The 19,309-nt window shown below is 34.5% G+C and overlaps 1 protein-coding gene across 1 annotated transcript in view; it reads right to left on the reverse strand.

The window, feature by feature from the left end:
• The window catches only part of LOC137408280 (non-POU domain-containing octamer-binding protein-like), a 36,698-nt gene extending 22,833 nt beyond the window's left edge, over window positions 1-13,865 (reverse strand). Inside the window, exons 1-3 of the mRNA XM_068094737.1 lie at window positions 13,759-13,865; window positions 4,615-4,986; window positions 759-892 (exon numbers count right to left, since the gene is read on the reverse strand). Of these exons, the coding sequence (XP_067950838.1) occupies window positions 759-892; window positions 4,615-4,951 (471 nt within the window). The 5' untranslated portion in view covers window positions 4,952-4,986; window positions 13,759-13,865. The remainder of the gene's footprint in view (window positions 1-758; window positions 893-4,614; window positions 4,987-13,758) is intronic.
• Window positions 13,866-19,309: the final 5,444 nt, after the last annotated feature.

A 19,309-nucleotide genomic window follows, 5' to 3' on the forward strand; every position in this document is an offset into this window, starting at 1 on the left:
ATCATTTTGATGTTGGTCTGTATATATATATATATATATATATATATATATATATGCCTTTATAACTATAACTATATATATATATATATGTATATATATGTACATATATATATATATGTATATATATATATATATATATATACACACATGTATATTATACACTGTTGTGAACTTGTGATGACTAGATATATATACATTGCCGCGAGTATATATATACTAACACACAAGTTTTACAATAGTAAAGCTAATGTTGTGGAACTTGTGATGACTAGATATATATACATTGCCGCGAGTAGATATATACTAACACACAAGTTTTACAATAGTAAAGCCAATTTTGTGGAACTTGTGATGACTAGATATATATACATTGCCGCGAGTATATATATACTAACACACAAGTTTTACAATAGTAAAGCCAATGTTGTGGAACTTGTGATGACTAGATATATATACATTGCCGCGAGTAGATATATACTAACACACAAGTTTTACAATAGTAAAGCCAATGTTGTGAACTTGTGATGACTAGATATATATACATTGCCGCGAGTATATATATACTAACACACAAGTTTTACAATAGTAAAGCCAATGTTGTGGAACTTGTGATGACTAGATATATATACATTGCCGCGAGTATATATATACTAACACACAAGTTTTACAATAGTAAAGCCAATAGTAAAGCTAATAGTAAAGCCAATAGTAAAGCCAATAGTAAAGCCAATGTTGTGGAACTACACAGCAATCCTTACCATTTTTACAAATCCGAATCCTTTTTTGGAGTTGAGGAAAAGGTCGTCGTACTCGCCATATGGCCGAATCAGCTCAACAAACTCCTCTTCTGTCAGCGAGATAGGTATGTTGCCGATGAAAAGACGGCAGCGACCTTAAAATAAAGATGTTGATTACAAACTAAAAGAAATGCATTTCAATCAGTGCATCAGAGTGCAATCCGAGTGCAATCATTGCATCCGAGCCGCACAGCAACTTTGAAGGGGACACATCCGAGCCATTAGAGACACCCTGCGCAAAATGGCTGACAAAACCAGTAATCCAGACAGGGCCTTTGAGTGCTGCATTTTCTGGATGTTATTCCCTGTTAATATTTATATGTTGTTCCCTATGAATAAGGTTTTTACAAACTACTTGAATGATTATACAAATACTTTGAAGGAGTGAAGATGTGTGAAGTTAATATCTGAGTATAGTTGTCAACTTGAACAAATGAATGACTGCCTCATCAACAACAAAAATCTTAAAGCGTTATTACATTGTTCTACACGTGTGTAGAACAATGTAATAATGCTAAATAATACATTACGCGTGCGTAATGTATCATTTTATCAATTTTAAAACAGATAAATATTACTGTCAGTAATATCAACCCTCGCCAATAACAAGTTCCTCTATTGTACTTCTGTAGCGTTATAGCTACTTGTGCAAACGGAATAAAATGGGAGTAAGTTTATATTTCATGGATCATACAAGCATATTTTAACAAGGAGTAATTTCCTCCTGTAACAGGCCTGATTGTGCATGCACAGTAGTGCAGCTTGATGAAAAGCAGAATATGCCCTTGTGGGTATTAAGAGGACCAGCTACTAAACTAACCAGAGGAACTTAATACTATGGATGCTGTATTACTATAGCATTGATATTTGTTGTCCAAAGATGTTGGAAAACAATATTTTAGTCACAGAAAAATGAATCTCGCTACAAAAATAGTCATGAATTATAAAGGAATAGTTATCACAAATAATTTTTCAGGAAGAGCATTGCTGAAAAACATACTTCTTGCACACAGCTGTAACAACACATGACACAATAGCTAAAAAGTCCCCAAAGTTTACTACTAGGTTACTAAACTCTGTTGCGTTAAACTTTGTAAATATTACAAAAACCGCAAATAACAATTATTCTGCTCTAGTTACTTTATAAACATGATTATAATGAGTTTTTTAATTTATACGACAATATAAAGGCTTGAATAGGCGGCTGCAGTATAAAGGCTTGCATAAGCGGCTGCAGTATAAAGGCTTGCATAGGCGGCTGCAGTATAAAGGTTTGCATAGGCGGCTGCAGTAAAAACACCTAGTCACCAGCATTTGATTGTACCATCACATAAAGGGCATACGGAAGGAAACAATGTGAAGTTGGCTTTAACAAAAATTAATATGACCACGTGATTACTGTAACAGTAAATGTTTCATGTCTGTTGGAAAAAATCATGACTTTTTCGATTTAAATTAATTGATTTTTTCTATTTTTGATTTTTTCGATTAATTTGTTTTTAGCTCACTTTTGTTAATTGTCTGGGTTTCATTGCACATCAGAATTGATTTTTTTAGCGCCAACGCTACATGACACACCCTTGACACACTCTTTTTAAAACAGTTGATAAAAAGTTTTTACAATTCAAAACTTAATTACAGTGAACCCTCGTTTATCGAAGGGGGATACGTTCCAAAAATAACCCGCAATAGGTGAAATCCGCGAAGTAGTCAGCTTTATTTTTTACTGTGATTTTATGATGCAATACTGAACTGCAGAATGAAACAAAAAATAAAACTTCTTTTCAGGCCCAACATGTGTTAAAGAAATAGAAATATTAACATTTTATGACAAATAACTATAATAGCTTAAAGAACGGTGTTGTAAAACAATATTTTTATATAGTAATTAATACAAGGTACGAAACATTGTCACTCGCGCATTTTACAGTCTCTCTGGCTGCGCCTCTTCGTCCTGACTCCGCTTCAACGTCTTTTTTCCACTGAAGATTGCGCAAGGATTAAAACTCCGCGAAGCAGCGATAGGCGAAGCGCGATATAGCGAGGGATCACTATACTACCTCTTGCAACCACAAGCTAGTATATATGTGTAAAGATCTGATTCAAAGTAATTTCCTACTGATTTCTTAGCACCAAACAACGTATAACACACACACATGCTCGTATACCAAAATTAAAATACTAACACTGTCTTATTAATGAATCTGTACAACCACACATAGAGATGTTTTTACATTGTTCCTCAGTTCTACCATAGACTGACTAAAGAAATAGTAAAATGCAAATAATCAAAAGTAGTGGATGGCTAAAGTTACTATACAAAAACCACTCAGTTTTAAATATCTGACAAATGCTGCCATCCTTAATCAGATCTGTCAGCTTTTATAAAGGTTGAAAATGGAATGAATAGACTGACAAACTGCTGTCAATGTCAAGGTCGCGCATATTTATACATGTAAAGCCTGGTACACATGTTAATAATTATATAAACCTGGTACAGCCATACTTGGCAGTTTAGTGAAAGAGTACACGACACCTTGCAGCTGTTTTGTCTTGATCAGAAAAACAATTTAAAAACTCATTCTGTGGTGTGTGTATGTATAAATGTTACCAAAAGGTAGGCAATCTTTTCAAATGAATTCTAGAACACTTTGTTGGTGGCACAAATCAATTCTCATGAGAGTTTATATAGATATGCTTCAAGATCGCATTATTTATCAGAACCCGCAATGACACAGGACCTTTGTGCGCAGTCTCCGTGTCTCTCAAATGTTGTGAAATACAAGATAGTCACACATTGACTAGTGGTCTAATTAGCTGACCTGGAGTATTACCATTTTCAAAGTTGCTGAACTGCTGGCTTGTGCCGATAAAGGGAGTAATAATAATAGTACAGGTACACGGAGTAGCTGAGTTGAAATATAAGACAGTTCATAGAGTAGTTATCCTCTCGTGCCATTTCATCTTGCTTTGATTCATGTTGCAATCTCTCACGCTTTCCATATTCCATTATGAGAATTATTAGTACAACAATACAAGAGATTACGGAACATATGAAACTCATGTATTATATATTATATCAAATGGCTCCTTTTTAAGAAACAATAAATTTAAGTGTTTGACTGGTTCTACTTGCTATCATTTTGTTTAAAGATGAACTGTAAATCAAATGTGTAAGCTAGAAGTATGTAGTTTTATGGATGGAAGTAAAAAGGATTGTAAGCATACATATCCATTTCTATGTTATGAGTCATAACTATGTTACAACTGCATCCATTGCAAATAAGTTTATTCAACTGAAGTTTTTGCCAGAGAAACCCCTTGGTTTGCGACATAAGTGACACATATGTAACTCAATGTTTAGCAAGGTGAAAATAAATAGGGGCAGAAAGTTGAGCTGAAGAATCCAATGATTATTTCAAAGCAATACTAATTCCAAGAGTTAGCGGAGGTGAAATAAAACTTGCTTCAATCAAAGATAAGGAACGCCGGATATAGTAAAGTAGTGAAGTTAACAGTCAATGGGAAGACTTTCATTCAATGTTATTTATAGCAAATTTATAGGGTTTGATTCATTTTATATGGATTTCATATATCACAAACAACTGTCCATGACAATCCAGCAAGCAAAAAATCCGGAATTGTCTTCTGTTTCACTCTTAACCATTTTTTATCATTGTTTGCCAACTGTTTGTCTTGACCAACATTTAAAAAGTAAAGTAGTTGGAATGTTCAGTGAACAGGTTAAAATTGTCATGATTCCTACTCAAGTCTTTTAAGTTTAGCTCAAGTTAGTTTCAAGTCAATAACCACTTACCGGTGAATCTCTTCTTTCCATCCTGGTCATGGGTTGCCTTGTTAGCAGATGAGCCTTTATTGACAGCAGGAGATGTTGCTTTTTCTTTGCTCGCGTCTCCTGAATTCCCTGGTTCCGCCTTTACATTATTTTCTGTGACATTAGTGGGCTGTGCATTCCTACTTTCATCGGGTTTGTTGTTAGGAGTTTGGTTGGAGTTTGTTTTTGGAGATGCTGTATTTGACTTGCTGGCCTGTTGCCCTGTAGGCTTATTTGCATGGTTTGAGTGACCATGGTGACCAAATTGGGGTCGGCCAAACGAATTTCTATTGGAAAAACGATCATCTCGTCTATTCATCTTGTAGCCACACAGAGTCAAGGTTGATAGTCAAACTAAAAAGCATAATAATATAAAAATAGTAAACAGATCAACAGAAATATGCTTCGGCCTTAAATTTAGTATGACAGTCAACGAACTTTATACCATTTTACTGTCAGGAAAACTGAGTGTAGGTAATTAACTCTTTTGCCACAGAAAGCCTTCATAACGGCTCGCCTTAGAACCTATACAAAAACATTGACCACGGATCACAAGGTTAACAGATCCACCCAAAATTTTGCCACAATAAATATAGGATAGTGGGTCATCATTTCCTGAAAAAATGAACCAACTAGATTTTTTACTCAAAACTAACAGTGTAATCTTTTTTTATTACTGGTGTAGAGTGAAAGAAAATTAAATGTAAATAGTGACCTAAACGAATATCTGCTGGCAAAAACCTTCAACACTAAGCCTCCGATATTTCGGACAATTATATTTTTATATTAGGGAATGGGGGTCTGCGTTTTTGTCAAACTGCAAAAACAATTATTTTTCTTTGGCAACTGGATTCACCAAACTAAAAAAGATATCAAACATGGCTTCCGTTTGTCAAATGCATTCTTGTGCAGAATTTTTTGCTGATTCCAAAAAACTTTAATTAGATTAAAACTCTATGACAGAAAATCTAGCATTTACAGCAAAGATACCAAGTGTATGTTAGTAAAAAATTTCAACATGAAATAATTCCACCAGAACGAGCAAAAAGTTCTGTAGTAAAGAGTTAATAATGAGTGAAGATAAGGGATAGCATTTGTTATTAATATCAAGTCTCTAATATCTTGCAGTATTATTTGTTGGGAAGCTTATATTTTTATAAGCTTATAAAAGTTTTATATTGTTATTTATTAGCTGCATACATTTTATCTCAAGAATAGGTACAACGATAGACCTTGCCATCCGCAATATAACAATAATCAATAATCAATAGCACTGACAGACTTCAATCAAAAGAATTCAATATAAAGAGATCTAAAACTCTGAAAAATGTGACCGAAAAACTTTTGATAAGTCCATTTTAAAGCATGTCCATAAAACAAAAACCCTGTTAGGTTATTCTATAGAAATGTAACAACAATGAGATGGGATATTGATAGCAATAGAGCACGAGGTTGTGATTGAAGCAAACAGAAAATGGCTAAGCCAAGCGCTAAACCGTTTTAAACATCACAACCATTACAAGTAGAAGCGCTAGTCATGGTTGATATAGCAACAAATTTCAAAGAGCCCACCGAGAAATGAAAGATTTGTAGTGATCAATTCCATGAACATATAAAATTTTACCATTTTTCAATGATGTAAAAGCAAATTGACGAAATCATTTAAAATTTTAGAAAATTTTTTAGGGTGGCAAAATGGGAAGCAATGCTAGAACTCGAGTGAGCCTTGCGTAGACAACACAGAAGAACATGATGAAACACCTTCAAATCTTGTGTACTTAATATTCATAGATGTTTGCTGTTACATTTAAGCTTGTAATATATGTATATATTGATTTTGTATAGAATTATCTTCCAGTCATGTTCTGAACCATTTCATATAACTTCCCTGCAACTCAATTTTGTTTGGATAAAATTGTTTGGATAAAACTTTGTATTATTTTCATAAGAATTCAATGAACGAATCATCACAGATAAATAGATAAATCATCAGTAGGCATAAATATCAACTGCTCCATTGTCATTCCTTGCTGGATCACTAACAGCTTCCATGCCCGCAAATTTGATAGGTATTTTTCCAGTGTGCTTCATCGTCCAAAGCAAATTTCGAATAAAGTTTCAGCCAAGTCAGAAACTGAAGTGAAATTTTATTACTGCACTAGAGCACCTATATGTCTGTATTGTTTTTTTAGCAGCGGTTATAAAATTACACCAATTGACTTGTGTGTATCATTCGTTGATTGTACTAGCAATAAACACCTTTACACCAACTTGAAATTTAAAAAACTGTTTGTAAAAAGTACCTACTCTCACCAAACATCTTAAAAAACTCTGAGCGCATGCTTGCTTCTTCTGTAAATTAGAATTTTTGATGGATAATTCTTTTAAGATCTAGTTCAAAACTTAGCAAAACTGATATAATCATATAGCGTCACACCTGTCTCCTGTCGATATTTTGCAGATAAACAATCTTTCTATTAACTTTTGCGGCATAAAAATGTTGATAAAACCTGGTACTTAATCGAAGTTCAAACAAATCAATAATGTTATCCGCTACTGTTAATGCAATAAAAATTTGTGCTGTCAGTTAACCTTCAGGTCGCAACAAATATAGTAACATGTCGAACATGACATCACTACCTGGACCTCTACCTAAGTAAAACCATATTCACTCATTTTCTCACGAGTAAGTGAAAAGTATCAAAAAAGTCAATAAATAATTGTTACTAAAACCTGACTAAATGAATAAAAAGCGTCACCATGTTAGTATGAATGCTAGAAGAAAAATGACAGCAAATTCTGATACACAACCTAGATGTCATGACTATGAAGAGTTGTGCAACCTTTAATTTTTTTATATTGCTCACAGCCAATGTTCAAAAAAGACAAGATGTGTAATGTGAAAAGCGATCGCCAAGATACTGAATTGAAGTGGAAAAACGCACATACAAAAGCTGCTTGTTCTTAGTTATTCACCTAAGCTATATTTGAAAGTTTGCTTTACAAGCATAAGAATAGGCTTAAGAAAATTATTTTCAAGTGACTCCAAACTTACTTTTTCTAGAGATTTACTTGTTACAACACTAAACTGCAATAGATGAGCTTATCTTGGACCAAAGGAGGCCAAATAGTTGATGTTGCGTGTTATAGTCATTCAAGATTGAACTGTGCCACATCAATAGTTGCAAAATTTTGTAACAGTTAAAGTTTGCTTGAGCTTTCACACAAACATAATCAATCAAATCTGTAAACAAAAATATAGTTACACGAGCTCTAATTTAAAACAACAAAATGTAGTTGCTCCCAAGCTAATAAGATAGCATCTAATTACTGTCTGTTAAACAGATTGAAAATAATGATCATGACAAAGATTACAAATTACAACTCGCTGTAAAACAGTTAGCAAAATTTGGTGCCAAAGCATTATGATTCAATGTTCAATATGACACATTCTAAATTAGTCAAGTTAAAAAAAAATCAAATAAATAGATCGCCTTTCATTCATTCAAATTATCAATTTTTCAACAGGACTCGGTGTTTAGGATACTTTTAATTGAGGCTAAACGAGCAGCAACTCATGTCACCAATAATATTACTGGCTAGCCAATCACAGTAGTTTAATTTTTTTGCATGAGATCGCATTCACCTTTGATGTACTTTAGTTAGAGGTAGTTTGACAGTAATAGAAAAATGAGGTAAGCGAAGTTTCTCAATCCATTTTAATAACTGGCAATTCCGCCCTTCTCTGCTTTACCTATGTGCCCCTCTCCTTGACTAGAAATTTTATACTAACCATCTATATCTTACTATTTGAGAGGCCATTACAGAAGACAGGAGAGAAAATTGATTTGCTGAACTTAAATAATAACGTAATAGTGTATGATTGTGAAAAAGAATAAAAAATAATAAGTGCGATCTACTTAGACTAGTGTTAGACAGATATTATTTTCTGCAATTTTTGATATAATGGTGCATTTTCGGTTAATATTCTGAATAGTCTCATCACATGTCTTGCTCAAACAGGGGTAATTTAACTACATTAAAAACCAAATCAGTCTTAACAAAGAGATTAGTGAAACAATTGAAATTTACTGCGTGAGATGACGTACTAACAGCCACTTTTCGATGGTAGTATTAGTGCACCAGATTTTAATCATTTCTACCGGTTTATAGTCCGAACCTCGACTGGTTTGAAACTCGACGAGTTTGTATATCGACAACGGTTGGCCCAATCTCGACAGCAGTTTTACTATTTTACCATCTACTATTTTCATAGTAAATGAGCGATTTATATGTAAAAGATTTATTTGCGCAAAAAATATCTTGTGATCCATTTAATGCAGCACTCCCAGCTTATGTAGGCCTAACAATATTTTGCCCAACCTAAATATAGAACGAATGCTAAAACAAGTAACAATCATAAATATGGTTGACTGTTGTGCTAGCAAAATGTTTTATTTAAAATCTAAACTTCAGTGAGTAGCTTTGATTTTTTGAAGTGAGGATAGAACTGCAAAAAGACATTTATTATTTGTTGAAGATTAAATTATCGTAAAACTGCATCAGCCTTTGTCGATGTTCGGACCAACCTTTGTCGAGATTCGGACCAACCTCTGTCGAGATTGGGACTTGTCTAGGTTCGGACTTGTCGATGTTGGGACTGTTTCCCTTTCTACCACTTAGTTATTTGATTGTCTTGAATATATGTCAGAATCATTTGCATAAAAATGTGTCATTTTTTATTCTCACGAGCAACTACAATTAAATGGATTTCATCCTTGTAGACATTAGAAAATGTTAGGCCAGTCAAATTATATATCGCGATATATAATTATGTTGCGATTCACGACCGAGTCGGTATCGGTATCGGTATAAATAGATCCTGCAGATATTCATATGAATATATTGTGCAGGCCTCAAGTTTGTACAATCAAAAGTATAGACTAAAATTACAACCTCAAAAACAAAAAATAATAAAGCTTATTGTATGACATATATATCTCCGAGTTTCATATCTCGTATAGTTCTCGGAAGGAAGCTATTATGGTACTTGTTGTTATTTGCGGTTAAATTCATGGGCTGCGAGGCACGCTGACTTCTAGTGGTACAATGATCTTCATTTTTATTTTTACTAAAAAGCTCAGGAAACTTGTGTGATATTGCTCCTGGAGACTCGGAACAGGCGTCTCTGATCATTTTATATAACAAACATTTACGCAAGTTGGTTCTACGTTCCTCTAACGTCTCCAGGTTCATGTCTTTAATTAAGCCAGTTACACCAATATCGCGACCTTTAACATTGCAAATAAATCTTACAGCCTTTCTCTGAACCGCCTCAACCTGGTCAACCTCGTATCTCTTGTACGGGTCCCACACCTGGCATCCATACTCCAAAATAGGTCTAATAAAGGATTTATATGCAAGTAGTTTGAGAGCTTTAGGTGCACTAGATATAGATCTCCTTAAAAATCCTAGCATTTGACTGGCCTTTTTAACTTTGCAATCGATGTGATACTGCCACGAAAGGTCACTAGATAGCCACACTCCCAAGTATAGTGAATGGGTTTCAAACTGTAACAAACTTCCATTTAAAAAATATGGCAACTGGTCGTCAGAACATGCAGAACCTGAAAAACACATCACCTTACACTTTTCAATATTAAATTCTAGCTTCCACCTCTGAGACCAATCGAAGACAGCGTTTATGCTATTCTGAAAGTCGACAACAGTAAAGGAATTATCAATTGAGGCATAAACTATAGTGTCGTCCGCAAACAAACTAATATTACAATCAACACATTCAGACAAATCATTAATATACAACAAAAACAATCTAGGCCCCAAGACAGAACCCTGGGGTACCCCACTTGTAACACAACGACTCTCACTATTTACCCCTTTTATCGTAACTCTTTGAGTTCGCCCGGTTAAAAAATGTTTAATCCAGTCAACTAAAAAAGGACTAAGATTGTAGCGTTTCAGTTTATTAATTAAAAACATGTGAGGGACCTTGTCAAAGGCTTTTTTAAAATCCAAAATTAAAGCATGAGTTGGTACTTTTCTATCCAAAGCTTTTGCAATTGAGTGAATGGTAGATGTCAGTTGAGTCTCACAGGAGAGCCCAGCGCGGAAACCATGTTGAGAGGTGCTAATTATTTGATCTAGTTCGCTATTCAGTTTATGTAAAATGATGTGTTCCATAATCTTGCATGGAATGCTTGTCAGTGATATGGGCCTGTAATTCCCTGGAACTGTTCTGTCACCCTTTTTATGAAGGGGTACCACATTAGCCTCTTTCCATCTTGTGGGAACTCTACCAAGCCTTAATGACTCGTTAAAAACAATAGTTAGGCAGTCTGCAGTTTTTTCGGGCTGTAATTTCAACATATTACCATTAATACCATCTGGACCGGGGGCTTTTTTGATTTTAAGATCGTTAATCAATTTTAAAACGCCCAAGGCTGTAATATCGGCGGCCCAGTTTTCACACTGTTCGACATGCAACAGTTGTTCAGACTGACAAAATTGTTGCTGAAAAAAATCATTAAGCAGGTTTGTAATCTGTGGCAAGTTCTCTGTCAACTCGCCATTTGGTTGGGCAAGAGACTCAATGCTAGATGTATTGGTTTTCAAAGATTTAATATGTCTAAAAAAGGGTTTAGAATTACCCTGTTCCAATGGTGCAAAAACTTTAGTTTTTAGATAGTCATTTTTGGCTACTTGTATACTCTTTCTATACTTCCTTTGTTCATTTCTGTATTTCTGCAACAAAAAATTATCACCCGATTGTTTAAACCTCTTCCAAAGTCGTTTCTGATTACGAGATTTTCTCCTTATACTATAATTCAACCACAAATGTTTTTCATTCCTTATCTCTTTAGTTGGAACCGATAAGTTAATAGCTTGGATAAAGCTCTTTTCGAACATGTCCCATAGTTCATCAATTGAAACACTAGTGGTAACTGCATGTTTCAAATCACGCAAAAGATGACCAAGAGACTGCTCGAATTGAACCAAGTCACATTTATCATATAATAGGATGGTAGTCTTAGCAGCACTTTTAATTGATCTTGCACATTTGATTGAGAAAGTAATGATGTTGTGATCACTTAAGCTATTAGGGTATATCTCTAGATTTTCCACCATGCCTGGGTGGGTGGTCATCAGCAAGTCAAGAGTGTTTCCCTTAACATGGGTTGGATCAGTAACTAGTTGAGTATATCCTAATGAGAGTGTGTCACTGACAAATTTGTTGTGAAGAACCTTATTTGCGGTCTCTGGCTTCACTGAAGCAGGGTTTGTTTGCCAGCAAATTCCAGGAAAGTTAAAGTCGCCAACTAGCAAACTTTTTTCAATACCGCTACAATCCTCCAAAAAATTTAAAAAATCGGGATCGATGCAAGTTGGAGGCTTGTAGATACAAAACATTAAAAGCCTTTGCTCTGTGAATTCAATCGCTACTGCTTCTGTATCACAATTTAAAGAAACTGCTCTATGAGAGATTCCATTTCTGACAGCAATCAACACACCACCTCCATGAAGGTTTCGATCTCTTCGGTGAACAGTAAAATATTGACTATCAAAAAGTTCACTAGAATAGACCACGCTGTCCAGATGAGTTTCAGTAAAACATAAAACATCATACTCCATCGAAAGGTCCGATATATCGGCGGCTTTGCCCCTTATTGATCTAATATTGGTGTAGAAAATTTGAAAACAGTTTTTAGTTTCCCCTGGTCCAACACCTCCACAACTTCCCAGTTTTTTATTTTGAATGTCTTTTCCTGTGATTGTTGCCTAATTGCCTTCAACTTATCTACCAAAGCTCTCTCAGTTTTTCGTTCTTCCTGAGTTAAGTCAAGTTTCCCAAATACCCCTCCTGGCTTTATGGAGTTTAGCCTCCTTAAAAATGTCCATTTGTCTTCCTCACTTGGGAAGGAGACTTTTATTGGTCGATTATACTTGCTACTGTTTTGTGGCTTGCCACCAAGTCTCATGGCCGATTGAAATGTTTTGTCTAGTGACAGTTCATCTAAAAGTCCGTTCATCAGTGTTTCCACCGAATCACTGTGATCTTCCTTTACATTGAATACAATCGCATTAACCTTTCTATTCTGAACTTCTTGTTTGTTAACAGTGTTTTCTACCCTCTTCGCTATTTCATTGATTTGCTGAGTGGATTTCACCACTTCAGCGAAACTATTTGTTTGGACTCCAAGAATCTTTTCATCAAAGGAAGCAATAGTTTGTTCCTGATGATTCACTTTTTTTTCAATGTTTGCTACCATGGTCTTAATCTCTAATAAAGTGTCCTCATTGTGAGCTAACTTTGTTGCAGCTGCACTCGATTTAAAATTAGTATTCCTACATGTCTTGCATACATACAATACTGCATCCGATTGGCTGCGATGCATTTCTGCATACAGCTTAGCTGACACTCGATCATCACATTCAAGGTGGCACCAAAGGTCACAAAAATCACACAGCAATGCTTTTTGACTGGGGAGCACAGAAGTCTTGCAGCCAGCCAAACACACTGATTTAGCAACACTGCCATTACTAGAACGAGGAGAGTTGCATGGAGAATCTCGACCATTCTGGGAAACTGAGCCCCTACTACTAGTCCTGCCCGTAGGCATCATCATATGTCAAAACAAAAATCAAAAAAAATTTAAAATTTAAAGGCAGTGCCCAAAGCGGCCGAACTGCCTGTCCACAGTAAAGTATTTTGTCTGTTGGTGTTACTGTTAATAAAATATAAATAAAGGATAATAAAAAGGGGTAATAAAAGGTATGTGAAAGAAATTGTAAAAAGAAATCTAGAAATTTTCGAAGAGCTCTGAAAAACACGACTATCTCCCAAACGCGCGAACCGGAACTCTCAACGGTGTCACGAGTCAACGTGATGTTGTACACAAAGTATCTTACAAGTAATGAAAGGTATGTAGATATGCCAAATAACATAAAATAAAACATGACTTAGTCGATGTAGGCTGTAGCTGCGCAGCTGCCTCTGATAGCAGGTTCCTAACGACAAACACAGTGACATAGTTTTCATGTATTAAAAAACAAATATCTAAAATGTGCATTGGAAACATTTACGTTAAATTGGAAATCGCATTTTACCAGTTAGCTTTGGTTAGCTTCAAGTGTTCGAGCTCTTTATTAATATGTAAAATATTTAGATGATGCGCACAATACTCCTTCAAATACAAAAATGGAGGTTTGACAGTTGGTAGAATGCGCGTTGTGTCGGCACATCTAGCGTGTGATCTTCATTATTGATTACTCTTTTGTACAATATGATAAAATAAGGTATATATTTGGTCTCCGAGGCCAATTCTAGCGTACATTTTTTAAATGTTTGCTTCATTTTATATCAACTTTATTTACTTTGTAGAAAACATTCGACGTAATCCATCTCTCTTGGCGGTAAAGATATTTGTGCCAGTTTTTGCGTTCGCAATCTACTCATAATGTTTTCTATTGTTACCGTGTGATTTGCGTTACTTTCTAGTAATAAAGAAGGATTGAAACTAAGTTTGATGTTTTGTGAAATATTGGCTTTATTTTATTATATTTCATGCTATCAGATTTTGCACAATACCAATTCTCTTATAAGTTGCATCGCTTTAAACTTTAGCTTAAAAACTTTTTGGTAAATTTTATTGTATCATTCAATATTTTTTGTTTTTGGTTAAGAAATTCCAACAAGATTAAAATCAAAATCCCTAGACAGAAGACGGTGGGCTTTGAATACCTTTAAAGTTTTTGAACACTGAGCACTGAAGTGTGAAGGAGTGTCTCGTTTGTCTAACAGTATGTAATTTGGGTTTTGGCGACATGAACTCATTTAACCGACTGTGCTACACTTCTTTGTTTATCTCGGTTATCTTTTTTACAAGTGGAGCCTTTATTTATTAAGAAATGTTGAGGTAAGGGAGATTGGGTCAGGATGAGCAGGCCAATCGTAAATGGCTATCACTTATTTGTTCATTGTACAATCAAATGGACTTTTACATCATCGGTGTGTTTACTACAGGACTTCAATGAGCAGCATTATTTTTCCAGTCAAACTCAAGTTTTCATAAAATCGAAAAGATTGACCACTTACTTTAGCCCATATAGGATGCATTTACTGTAGAGAATCCATCTATTGTAACACATGGTAAAGCATTCCATATATGTACATAAACACACCGGGGCAAGTTAGCATGCTCAACTTGCCCCAAATCAACAATGGTCAACTTTTCCCACAGGCCACTTCGCAAGAATTGTGATCAAAGCTGGAAAACCTACATTACGCATCGCCAAAAATTATACTATTACTTCAAGTACATTTTATTAACCAACATGTACTTGTGAAAATGTACATGGCGCAAAAGGTCACATGAAAGGTCACAGACTGGCTCAATTGGCTTTTTTGCACAGGCATACATATAGTTGCAAGAAAAAAGAGCCAAATGAGAATAAATAGCCTCCCTCTTTTTCACTTTGAGGTTACAAATACTTGGTTCGAAGCCATGAAATTTTGTTACAAACGTAAATGATAACGCCAACTTGCCCCAATGATTAGCTATTTATATACATCTATATAAAATACAACTTTATAAAATAAAACTATATAAAATACAACTATAAAATACATTTATATAAAATACAACTATAAAATACATTCATATAAAATACAACTATAAAATACATTCATATAAAATACATTCATATAAAATACAACTATAAAATACATTCATATAAAATACAACTATAAAATACATCTATATAAAATACAACTATAAAATACATCTATGTAAAATGCAGCTAGTTATAATACAATAAAATACAACTAGAAAATACAATTTTATAAAAACAGTTTTATAAAATACAACTAATTAAAATACAAGTTTATAACATGCAACTCTATTTAATACAATCATATAATAAAATATAAGTTATAAAAATATAAGATGAATTAAAATATCTGCTAATTCCAAGACTAAATCTTTTTTTCACATAAATTTTTCTCACTAAACTTTCGAGTTTATTTAAATACATGCAAGAGTAAATGTTGTTAATGTTTTCTTTGCATTGTTTTATACAGCATCATTCTGTTCCACCCATTCTGTTCTATGCTAAGATTGTGGTATCATGTTGTTTATTACCTTCTGTAATCTGAGATGATGTAGATTATAGAATACAGTGCACCATCAGAATACGATTGCCCTGATATATATATACGATTCTTTTAACTTACGAAGAGGAACATAATGATTTTTTGCTTCACCATACAGATATTTTCTCACCTCACCATACAAATCTTTTCTCACCTCACCATACAAATCTTTTCTCACCTCACCATACAAATCTTTTCTCACCTCACCACACAAATCATTTTTCACCTCACTGTACGAATTGTTTTTCACCATAAAATTTCAACAAAATTTTCGCCCCGAGTTTAAATTTGGCGGTTGATGTGTTTATTACGTAAGTAAAAAAAAACTAAGATGTCAAAATGCTGTTTACCGAAAATATTTTCACAACGCCAGAAAAAGACATGATGACTGATTTTTCTGATTTCAACAGTTCTCGTGTGTAAAATGGTAATATTTTCCCTTTAAAGATGTAGTTGCGTCAAATTTAAGTTGATCTTAAAAGAAAGCATTTTTTTTTCCCTATCAGTTGATATGTTGTTTGTTGTGTTACGCGATCGCATTGCCAAGATATTTGAAGATTAAAACCGAAAAAATCTGATTGCCGTAAAAACGCTCAGGCCACCAGAACGTGCCCAGACTTGCCCAAAATGATGTCACGTGTTTGGCAACCTGTCTCTATCTCTCGTATTCACATCGGGTATTTGCGATAAAAGTCTAGTCTTACGCGGCTCTATTGGCATATATCTTATTTTGTATTTGCTCATGTTGGCTAGAATAAAATTTTAAATCCTGCTACAGATGCATTATTATGAATGTTTAAAAGGCCTCAAATAACGAAAATTGAAAATTTGTTCTACTCACTTTCTCCAAATGTTGTGTAAACATTTGGGTACCGACTACCAATTCTACCGGTGTACGGTAATTCTGTCAAGTCACTTTATGTAGAACGCGGTCTTTGTATCAGCACAGTTCTGCAGCTACCCATATAAACGATATACAGCCTCCCATAAGCCCCGCCCACATTATGTCGCCTATTACCTATTGCCTACGTACTAGTTTCTTACTAGTATTCTTACCGAATACTAAATAATTGAAATAAGCAAGCCACCTCTTTGAAAAGAGTATAGACAGGGATAGAGTTTTAAGGATGAGAAGTCTGCTGCAAACTGGATTTGAACTCACATTCTCCAGTTTTGCGGACACCCATATACCATATCCGATTCACTACAATATTCTGCAAATCATGTTTTGCATTATCTTCAACAATATTATTTTATTATATAATTTTTACAAGCAAAAATATTTTCATCTCGGCATAAAGCTTTTATTAAAAATATTCATCAAGTCGTGGCCACTCACATAGTATTAGCTGATACAATAAGACAAATTCATCTACTGCAACAAACTCAAACAAAACATCATCCAGCACGCATTCAAGTCTCGCTTTCTCCTTTATGGCAGTTTCCACACTGACAAAGCTTCTTCGGCTGGTGGGACGACATATACATTCTGTAATCAGTAAAACAAGTAAATGTAAACAAAGTAGATGCAATAAATATGTCATTCATAGATATGTCATTCTAAAGCGTATCTATTGACAGCTTCCAAATTGGGAGTTAAATAGATTGCGAGTGTAATTTTAAAAACGAATAAACATTTAATAAAGGCACAAGTACGCCAAGCCAACGATTCGAAGCTTTGGTTCTGGAAATTAAAGATTTGCAATGATCAATCGATTTTACCCACTTCCTACGAGTGAAAATAATTTGTAATCATGACTCTAATTTACCAAAGAAAATTCGAAAAAAATATTATAGCTAGGTAAAACGGCAGATAAGCTATGAAACGATGATTGGAGATAGCAAAGAATTATCATTTTATTAATTAGTATATGTATTTATGACTATAAAAAATATTACATTTACTAAAGTATAGAAGATTCTAAGTTAATTTACCTCCATTCTGTCTTCTTCTGCAGCAAAACGCTGCTGACGCCTGTCAGCTTTGGCCATAGGCTGTCTACTCTAATCTTTTACTAAAAGTTGCTCAGATAACTCTGAGTAGCGGTCGCTCGAACTTGAAGCCATTTTAAAACTATGTATAACTTAGTAATTGTTGAAACGCGTTGAATCAGTAACGATGAGAATGAATTCTCTAACGATGAGAATCTTCGAGATCACAGACAACGCGTTTTACGAGTGATAACATTTATTACGGCCTATATAAAAATTCCGCACGCATGATTGGCTAACGAATCGACCTCATATTTATTGCTCGTGGTTTCGTTTCAGATACCAAGCTTGTGACGTCACGAAATAGGCACCCGCTGGAACGTGAGCTTTTTAAAAGAGGGCCTCATTCAAACGCATATATCTCTGGACAGGGTTGGTCTACAAAGACAAAAATGGCATCAAATTGTAGCTGATGTTTTAGCCTTTTATGGGTCCTAATTTCATTTTTGACGCATCTACATCTTTAAAACCAGTAGCAAAGTTGGAGTTATAATTCCTTCATACCGAAAGTGTAGTGGTTAGACATGAATCCCCTTCATTGCCAAAACAGCATTGTTTGGGTTTTCTTGTTGACTCAAGTTAAGAATTTTTTGAATGGTTTACTAAAAGGGATAGTGAAAGCGAAGACAGAAACCGATAAGTGATAAAATTTTAGTGATAAAAAGGTTGAAATTCAGTAAAATAGTTGAAAATACATACTAAAATTTAACTTTAAATGTGTGAGTTTTGTAAGTTAAAACTATTTGAGGTGACTTCAAAGTTTATGTTGTGCGTACGTCTGTCTTGAAGGTAAGAACTCCCTACGGTACATTACAACGTTACATTTTATTGCAGATCATAAACACTAAATACAATAAAGTTACTGTACAGGTAATTATAGTTACTGAGGTTAACATACTATTTTGTTTCTAATTTTTGATATGTACAACACTTATATAAAATTTTGACGATTTTTACCAGGGGATGTTGGCATTATATACATGTAATTACTATGGTTTCCATACCCCTACATACGATTTTTTCACCATACGATGCCAACCCTGGAACGGATCAAAATCGTATCTTGAGGGTGCACTGTAGTAGATTTCCTGTGCTCTGGATTCATGGGAATACAGTGTAATTCAGGATGGCTGGTCAGTCTGAGGAATAGCATGCAACTTTTTGGCGCAGAAATTCTAGTGCAGGACTCTTTGGCGTGACGATTTCTGGCGCAGGATGTTTTGTCGCAGACATTTGGTTACATGTTACAAGCTCAGAATTTATACATTTTTCATTGTGAGTTACTATGGTTCGACAGATTTTAAGCAAAGCAAAAAAAAGTGTACCTAATGGCTACATTTACGCAGTTGACAGATATAGCTTACGAGATTCTTCAATAAAATTTGGTGTTGTGAATGTAAACATTCATGTAAGTAACAAAATAGTGGAAAAAGTGATTAACGAAATAAACCATCATGGCTACAGATGGTAGCAGCAATTGAAGCTGATAATGTGCATTAGTGAAATACTGCCGAG

The sequence above is a fragment of the Watersipora subatra genome, chromosome 11 (genome assembly GCF_963576615.1).
Source record: "Watersipora subatra chromosome 11, tzWatSuba1.1, whole genome shotgun sequence".
Classification (NCBI taxonomy): domain Eukaryota; kingdom Metazoa; phylum Bryozoa; class Gymnolaemata; order Cheilostomatida; family Watersiporidae; genus Watersipora; species Watersipora subatra.